At 50.7% G+C, this 9,564-nt stretch overlaps 1 protein-coding gene across 3 annotated transcripts in view; it reads left to right on the top strand.

Moving 5' to 3' along the window:
* The first annotated feature begins 1,806 nt into the window (after window positions 1-1,806).
* Window positions 1,807-9,564, top strand: part of LOC110496816 (protein capicua homolog) — a 45,910-nt gene continuing 38,152 nt past the window's right edge. For 2 of the 3 annotated variants that reach the window (XM_036952767.1, XM_036952766.1), the window contains exons 1-2: window positions 1,818-2,036; window positions 5,336-9,268. In XM_036952767.1, coding sequence (XP_036808662.1) covers window positions 5,497-9,268 — 3,772 coding nt within the window. In that variant the 5' untranslated portion in view covers window positions 1,818-2,036; window positions 5,336-5,496. Of the gene's footprint in view, window positions 2,037-5,335; window positions 9,269-9,564 lie in introns of all 3 variants that reach the window. The other variant, XM_036952765.1, reaches the window with a different exon arrangement.

Below are 9,564 nucleotides of genomic sequence, written 5' to 3'. Positions count from 1 at the left end.
ACATGGAGAATTTATCATGCTCCTAAAAAGGGCTCTGAGATAAGAACAGGATTAGGTGAAATGGGTTATGATGCAGCTATAATACATTGTAAGACTTGTCATGCCCACGCATAGTCCCCTTGTAAAAGTCTTATAATCATCACATAATGATTTTTGACAAATTGCTTTTTAGAATTATTTTAAAATAGTATGAAATAATATAAGCCTTATTATAAGTCATTGTAATGTTTTTATTCAGAGTTATAAACCAGGCTTTACTGTAGGTAAAAGGTTACTAGATTACTCAACGAGCTCATTCAAAAACGAGAGATTCTGTATGATGTTTGCATCTCTATGTCACCGGCTTACGAAATCCTTTCTCAAAGTTACTTCTCTCGTATTCTGTTGTCCTACATTTCTGATGATGCGTAGACACTGTGAATGAACACAGACTGCTGAGAGACTGCAGTGCTCTACCCATCAAGGCGTGGAACGGCTTGCATATCCCTGTGTGTGTGTGTGTGCGTGTATGTCTGTGCACCTTCTGTGTGTGTGTGTGTGTGTGTGCGTGCACGTACAGCGTGTGTGTGTGCATGTGCAGTATGTGTGTATGAGCCTGGTATGTAGGCCTATGCATGCGCATATATGTGTACGAGCTTGGCATGTGTGTATGCGCATCTATGCATGCATGTATGTGTGTATGAACCTGCTCTGTGTGTGCGTGTGTGTGTGCACTTCCACGCACAAGGGTTACGTAACACCCTAACATGTTATAACTACATGGTATGTGCGTGACAAACCCACTTCATTGCCTCAGTAAGCAGAACTATAGTGTTGACCAAGACCAGTCCGTTCACTGTCTGTACATGCAGGAAACAGTACACAGTGTGTTGCACTGCTACAAACCAATCCACCCGAACATGATACCTATCATCATTATGAAATGTTATAGAGGAATATATATGGCTCATTCCCTTAGGAACAGTAATCCTAGGTTTAGACTCATTTACTCTGGACCCTTCCTGTTTGGCTCAGCTGATGGCAACAAGCATGATGACCTCATCACAGTACTTGGTCATTGGCCTAGAGACCCTCTATCATTTGGCCAATCGTAGATTGATTTGGTGACGTTAGCTTTACAGTCTATCGGTTGGATGGGGAGGCGGGACAAAGCGCGCACTGACGTCAACGATAGTATATAGAGCGCTGTGATTGGCTAGACTGGCTAATGTAAAGGAGAAGAATGAAAATATCAAAGGATACAATAGGGGAAAAACGACGGTTAAAAAAACATATATTCGAAATAAATAGCAAAAATTGACATTCATAATGTCTAGGTTTTCGATGTCACTTGCTTGAGCGCATTGATCAGCGAAAATAAACAGCTCTAAACTTTTTTTCTATCCCATTCCCCTCCCCATTTACTTGCTGGTTGAACGTCACTTGCCTCTTCTATACTGGTCATGTAAGCTACAGGTTAAATGTTTTTTTAATTATTATTATTTTACAACAGATGTCCTTATATTACCACAACTGCAAAACACGAGCGTTAAAGAACATCAGGTCCCAAATTCCAATTTTTATAGGACTGTTATCTCCGCTGTATGCGTTTGTAGATTGGTGAGGAGTGTTATTTTTATTCCATTCGCCCGCCTACTCCCTGTCAGCAGACCTCCCCTAAAGCACTATTGGATGCCGCAGCCCTGTCCTAAACAGCTGTTTGGTGTTTTGCCACAGCACGATTCGACTAAACACGGTGTCAATCAAATATACATGGCTATGTAGTTCCTTGGATTCATGAAATCTACTGGCTACTGTACTCAAATGTGTCCTCTGATTGGCTAGATGGACTAGTGTCAAGGCTTTGGGCTTCATTCACCATTTTGCGACTGTAGAGTAGAATGTACAGAGCAGTCAGTAGTTTTTCCTCCTTTAAGTTGCTTTACAGAAGAAAGATAATGTGACAGTCTGTTAAATGTCAACCCTGGATATCCGACTATAGGCCTACTATATTCGCTACTGACTCGATAAATATCTGCATTGAAAATCATTTTGTGGTGAGTAAAACCTACAAATCTTTCTTCTGCAGCGCTGCAGTAGCCTGTTTTGCTTTGTCGACCTGCTACGTTGTAGACGTTGCCATTAATAAGCACCCTCTGTAACTACTAACACAATTATATATATTTTTTTTTATAATACTCTACGGAGAGAAGTAAAGAGAGGATTGGATGCCACACTTAATGAAAAGGGAGCGGTGCGGGTGGATTGTCAGCCTAAAACTTTTCCCCCAGAAAATATTCAACGCCATAACTGCCATTATTAAGACTTCCTAGAAGTGTTTTTCTTAGGTTGCGATTGAAAGCAAACATCGAAGCTATCTGCATAAACCACATAGTTATTAGCGTTATTATCTCTACCTAGGCTACTATTCGTGATACAAAATGTCTATTTGAATCTGTCCTTCGCCTGCAGGCTTGTGGGCCGCGTTTCTGCGTTGTGTCCACAATTTTTTACTTTTTATTGTAACTTAATGTACAACGTTGCAGTTTGCACTCGCCGGTAAATTAGTTCCTAAGTTGCATCCAGTAGTGTCCACATTTGACAACGGTTGTCACGAATGAATTCGCAGCATAATTACTTTGGCTGCTGTCGCACGATGTAACGTTCATGACATATTGTTCGATTTAAGTAAGCCTAAATCTGTTTGTCAATACCTTTTGATGAGTTGTTCCACAGCACCATATTTTGGAATTACTAGGCCTTTAAGTGTTTAATGTCCCGTGTTAAATGTTCCACGAAGAAGATTTTGCTAAGCGGCCTTGTGTTGTTAGACCTGCGTCACTGGACTTCACGGCCCTGTTGTGTAGTAAGCTGATAGTAATCGCAAAAGCACTACGACCAATAAGAGTGGTTGACACATATACCGCACGGTAACGTTACTATTCAGCAAAAGTAACAGTTCCGCCGTTCTTGCATTCGTTTGCATTTAACAGTACTTCAGTTTAGGGTTGTTGCTTGTTTTTGATCTACATTCAGCCTAAGTACTTTGGTAGGCAGGCCCTACGTGAAGTTTGTAAATTACCCGGTAGTTGCACTATAGGTCAATATTCTCCAGTAGTTCTCATCGCTTTATAGTTATGTATCGAAATTGTAGAGGTGGAAATTCATCCCACTGTGCACACACCGGTTGAATCAACGTTTTTTCCCCCCCACTTCGTTTAAATTACATTACGTTTAACCAACGTAGAATTGACGTCTGTGCACATTGGGATGTTATGTGAACATTGATTTTCATTATGCTCACATAGGATATTACCACAAGTTCTCCAATGGTGACCAATGACAATGCTATAACATGGTAATAGTTCAACATGCTAGGGTTTATACAGCATAGATATGGGCAAAATATATTTTTGTAACCTGTATTTAACTAAGAACAAATTCTTATGTACAATGACGGCCTACACCGCCCAAACCCGGACGACGCTGGGCCATTTGTGCGACGCCCTCCCTATGGGACTCCCAATCACGGCCGGTTGTGAAACAGCCTGGATTCAAACCAGAGATTCGAACTAGTGACGCCTCTAGCACTGAAATCCAGTGTCTTAGACCGCTGCGCCACTCTGGAGCCCGAGTGAACGTTGATGCAATATTGATAAATGGATAAGGCTCATACATTTAGAAGGGAAATGCGTTGTACCTTCATTTATCGAAATTGTTATAATTATGACACTCACCCACATACTTGCCAGGTGTGCACTATTGAGTAAACAATGTGCACACTTCTAACTTGAAAAAAGTGAGGCAACAAATGACTTCATGATGACAGTTCTTTGAAAGCAATCGCAAGTCTTCCAAATATAAATTGCATAACACAGGTACTGGTTTGTAACTGCGTGTATTATCAAACAGCAGTTTACGTGTGGTGTGGTCACAACAACTCAGGTCTGTAGTTTCTCATTACAAGTAGATAGATGCCCTGGAGTTCTGTACAGCAAAAATAATTAAATTACTAGACGTACATGACATTGTAACAACCTAATATTCAATAAATATCATTTCTCCATGACATGCAGCATTCAATCATAACGTGATGAAAGCAAACTCATACTCCACAATATCATTTTGTCTAGACTTTGATGTTTGTCTTTGGTCCTGCTTTGTTAGAGGATTAGATAGACTTTTTGTTGAATCACGGCGTTGTGTTGTCTGAAACTCTGAGGCGGACGGGAACTGTGTGCTGGAACAAACGACCCAGAATGTAAGCATGATAGGCCTACAACACATGGCGCTGCCTGTTTCAATAGAAAACCCCCAACCAAACCTGTTGGTTTTCAGTTCGTCTCTGTCAACCAAATTTGTCAGCATTCGAGCAACATCGATGTTTTCCCTGGCAGTGAAAAATGCCTCTAAATGAGAGAGTGGTTGTTGGTATGAAATCTAAGGAGAAAGAGAGGGCTAAAGAGAGAGGATAATGAAGTAGCAGGAAGTTAGGTAATGGTCCATGACAGGAAGTGTGGATTGTAGGGGCGGATTGGTTCAGCTACGAAATAGATGAAGGTCACCACCGAGAACCAGAGAGAGAGAGAAAGAACGAGTGAGTAAGAGAAAGAGAGAAATGCGAGTGAACAAGAAGGAATTCCCCCTCCTTAACTGTCATAGCCAAGAAACCAGAGAGAGAGATAGAGAGAGTGTGTGTGCCTCTGTGTGTGTGTGTGTGTGTGTGTGTGTGGGTGCAGACTTGTCTGGACAAGCACTTCCAAATGTGCTCGCCACTATTCTGCTATATTGTTATATTACTTTACACACTATATAAGATTGCTTCATTATGGTTTCATTTGTATTCACACAGTGTTATGTGTATAATTACTTAAATCTTTTCTCTTGCCCCCACACACACACACACACACACACACACACACACACACACACACACACACACACACACACACACACACACACACACACAATCCGTGTCTCAGTTGTATCAAGACTTAGCTTTCACCTGGATTCATGTGGTCAGTCTATGTAATGTGGTCAGTCTATGTAACGTTTTCCCTAATATTTTGTACACTTCATGTACAATGATTTTGTGATAAAATGGTAATACCCATTACTTCTTGAGTTGAATGATACATCGTTCATATCAAGAATGAATGCATTACCAAGGACACAAAATACATTGCTTTATAGAATAGGTCTGTATTTGAAATTATTTGGTCAAACTGGGCCCAGTTCTTCTTTGACGACCACTTCTCCCCACCGCTACCTTACCTGGTGAATAGGATTTGTATAATGTCACAATGCATTCGCCACATGAATAATCCATCCTTTGTTACGCTCTGCTCTGTTTCAGGGTCTGGAATAAGGTGGAAAGAGCTGGAGAAACAGAAAGAGGAAAGGGCGGGAGAAGAGAGAGAGGAGCTGGAAGAGCAGGGAAATAGAGGGAGGAGAGAGGAACAAAGATTCTGGAAAATTAAGCCACTGTAAATAGTCAAGAAAACTCCCAATGCAGAGATGAAGCCGATTAAAAAGCAAGGAAGGCGCTCGCCCCCGTCGACCCGAGCCAAAGGGGGGAAGAGACGGGGGACAGGGGACAGTGGAGAGAAAAGAGACTCGGACGAGAACAGAGACCGATCCCCCAAAAGACAGACCTCACCCCAAACCTCATCTCACTCAGAGTCTTCTCAGGAGGAGTCGGTGACACTCACAACGATGGCCACGCCAGAGAGGGAGGGCCACAGAGAGGGGCCCCGGCTCCCAGAGACAGCGGCCGCAGCAGCAGGGTCCCTCCCTGGGAAGTCGGAGGACTCCCTCCCGGGGAGCGTCAAATCGCTGAGCGCCCACAGCACAGACAGCAGCAGCAGCGCCACCAGCGCTGCCAACAGCCCCAACCCCTCGTCCAACCGCAAGACGGCCACCTTCAAGGCCCGCGTCCCCAAGAAGAAGTACACCTCTGAGCACTGTGCTGCCGCCGCCGCTGCCGCCGCCAACCACGGAAGCCCCGGCAACATCGGCGCGCCTCCACTGAACAGAAATAGTGCTCACAGTGACAGTAACGCCGGAAGTCAGTTGTCGAGCTTGTCTTCGGGGCCCGGGTCGGCGGTGAGGGAGGGCGGTTCGCTCACTGACATCAACAGTCAGACCAGGAGACCAGTGGAGGACTACATTACCATTATAGCTCCACCACAGGACAGGGACAACACACCTGGACCCCCTCCCACAGGGGACAGAGACAGGAGAGGCCCAGAGGGAGGAAGAGAAATCTCCCCCAGCCCTGTCCGCTGCTCCTCTACAGACACGGCCAGCGAACACGACCTGGACGTGAGCGAGCCACACCGCTCCAACTCTCACCACGCCAACCCCACCCCCGAAGCACACACCCTGGCCCTGGTGCAACGTAGCACCCCGCAAACTCCGACCCCACAGAGCCTGTCGGACGCGCTAGCCGACGCCCTGGCCAAAGGTCTGAAGAACCAGCGGGTGCTAGCCAGGCAGGCTCGGAGGAGGACTGGAAAGGGGGAAGAGGAGAACGGAGGAGGGGGGAGGGAGAGCATGGACTCAGTGTTCAGAGCGGGCGTGGTGCGGCGGGTGAGCGGCGAGCACGGCAGCCTGGAGGTGCAGCTGAATGGTGAGAAGGAGCTTTACCGCTACCCGTTCCGTGAGGGCGCCCAGGGACCCGTGGACATTATCATGGACGCCCCACCGCCCGGCTCCCAAGCCGTCCCCATCGGCACCCCTGTGTGCGTGCCCTTTGGAGGCAACGAGGACGGAGGCACCACAGAGGCCCAGCGCCAGTGGTACCGAGAGGGCCTGGTCACCCAGGTGGACTCCCACCCGGCTGTGTCCTACCCCTATAGAGTGTTGTTAGAGGATAGAGTGCCCCCAGGGGATGAGGAAGGGGATGGCAGGGTGGGCACTCCGACCGCTGTGTGGGTGTCCCGTCAGAGCCTCCGCCTGCTGGTGCCCCCCTGGGACTTGGACCTGGGACCCTGTGGAGGGGGGCGAGAGGAAAGCGATGCCGCCGCCAAGAGAGGGCGAGAGAGGGAGAGAGAAAAAGAGGACAGGGATGAGATAGAGGTGGAGCAGGAGCTGTGTCGCCTCAGCCGTGGGATGGGGCTCAGCGCGACTGTGGCTGGGTCCGTGTTGGGGAGGCTTTCATACCCTGGAACGGCCCCCGCCTCCTCGTCTTCCTCCACTGTGAGCTCCCCCGTCACCCCCGCCTCGGTGCTGAGTCTGGTGCCCGGAAGAGACTGGGAGCGAGAGAAGGACCTGGTGGAGAGAGAGCGGGAGCTCCAGAGGAAACAAGAGAGAGATAACCGAGAGAGGGCCAAGCAGCACCACCACTTCATGCCCCTGACCCCCGAGGAGGACATAGAGGTGTCCCACTTCAGCATGGTGCCCATGGGGGCGGCGGGGGGGGCGGTCAACACAGGCACACTGGCGGTGTCCCAACACAGGCACATACTCTCCAAGCCGCCCCCGGGCTACCTCAGCCCCCACCTGTCCGTGGTCCGGAGCCTCGGAGGCACCCCACTGGTGGGCCCCCACCTGGCCCTCAACCCCCACCCCCCTCCCTCCCCCACGGTGCTACTGGGGCTTGAGTCGGGAGCGCTGGCAGCAGGGGCGGCCGTCATCGCCACCCCTCAGCTCCCTCCTCTGTCCTCCTCATCCTCCCGCGGCTCCCTGGATAAGCCGCCCTCTTCAAACTCCAACTCCCACGGCGCATCTGGAGGGGGTGGAGGCTCGTGCTCGGGTTCGACTTCCTCGTCGCGCTCTCGCACCCCGCTCACGGCGGCCCAGCAGAAGTACAAGAAGGGCGACGTGGTGTGTACCCCCACGGGCATCCGCAAGAAGTTCAACGGCAAGCAGTGGAGGAGGCTGTGCTCCAGAGAGGGCTGCTCTAAGGAGTCCCAGAGAAGAGGCTACTGCTCGCGTCATCTCTCCATGAGAACTAAAGAGATGGAGGCCAGCGGAGGGGGCAGAGACCGTGGCGGGGCCAGCAGTACGGGCACCCTAACCCCGTCAGACCTGAGGCTGGGCGGCGGCCGGACCAGTTCAGAGTTCGACTGGGACAACACGTCGCGAGACAGCAGCGAAGCGAGCAGTAGGGGAGGGGATTCACGACCCCGCCTGGTCCTGCCCTCGCTCCTGCCCCAGGACTTATCACGCTTCGACTTTGATGAGTGCGAGGCGGCCACAATGCTGGTATCTCTGGGCAGCTCCCGCTCGGGCACGCCTTCCTTCTCTCCCATCTCCAACCAGTCGCCCTTCTCGCCCACACCGTCGCCCTCGCCTTCCCCGCTTTTCGTCTTCCGCCCAGCCACCTTCAGCCCCATCACGGCGCCGCCTTCGCTCACCCCTCGCCGCCACCGCCACCTGAGCGGCACTAAGGTGGGTACGCCGGGCTCGGAGCGCGAGCGCCACCTGACGGGCATCGTACCCACCTTCCAGACCAACCTCACCTTCACTGTGCCCATGAGCCCCAGCAAGCGGAAACTTGATGCCCTTCCCCCGCCCCTGCCCCTCTCTGCCCAGGATTACTCCAAGCCCGACCAGCAGTTAGGGGAGAATATAGGCCTAAGCCCAGCCGCCTTCAGGGTGCTCTCTCCTCAGAGCCAGCCCACCACCCCCTCCTCCCTCTCCTTCCCCCGGCCCCGGAGCGCCACCAGCCGCCCCCCGTCCTCCGCCGCCTCCACCCCCCCGCCAATGCTGGTGTCTCCCACCCCTCCCTCCCCCCTTCCCCAGGACCCCAGCCCCCGCCGCGTCGTGCCCCTGCGAGACTCCCCCGTCATCGTGCGGAACCCCGACGTCCCCCTGGCCAAGTTCACAGATGGACCCCTGGTGAGGAGGGGAGGAGGAGGCCGCTCCTCCAGAGAGCACAGCCAGCCCCTGCACCTTGCCACCGGCCTCCAAGCACCCGTGCCCATCAACGGCGCCGCCACCAATGGCGCAGTCCTCCTGCGAAACCCCGCCTCCACCCTTGTCCTTGTAACATCCTCCCAGTCCCTGACCCCAGCCGTCGCCGGACACCCTGCCCACTCCAGCCCCACCCTCAGTGGTGGCTCCGCCTCCATCTCCTCGACTGGCTCCGCCCTCTCCAGCTCTGGATCAGGAGGTAGGGAGTGGGAGAGGAAGCCCGGCGGGCACCAGGACGCCATTGGAGGGGCATTGCCCCAGCCGGTAGCCTGCCACCCCTCTCCAACCGCCCTGCTGCCCCTCATCCTACCAGCTGAGTCCCCTCACCCTGCACCCCGCAAGGACATCATCATTGGACGACCCGGGACAGGTAAGACAACAATTATTATTGGGGTGTATAGGGGTTAGTATATAGAGGTGTATAGGATAGGGGTTAGTATATAGAGATGTTTAGGGGTTAGTATATAGAGGTTTATAGGGGTTAGTATATAGAGGTGTATAGGGGTTAGTGTATAGAGATGTATAGAGGTTAGTATATAGAGGTGTATAGGGGTTAGTATGTAGAGGTCTATAGAGGTGGATAGGGGTTAGTACATAGAGGTGTATAGGATTAGTATATAGAGGTGAATAAGGGTTAGTATATAGGGGTGTATAGGGATTAGTATA

The sequence above is a fragment of the Oncorhynchus mykiss genome, chromosome 18 (genome assembly GCF_013265735.2).
Source record: "Oncorhynchus mykiss isolate Arlee chromosome 18, USDA_OmykA_1.1, whole genome shotgun sequence".
NCBI lineage: Eukaryota > Metazoa > Chordata > Actinopteri > Salmoniformes > Salmonidae > Oncorhynchus > Oncorhynchus mykiss.
This window is presented reverse-complemented; position numbering and strand designations above follow the sequence as displayed.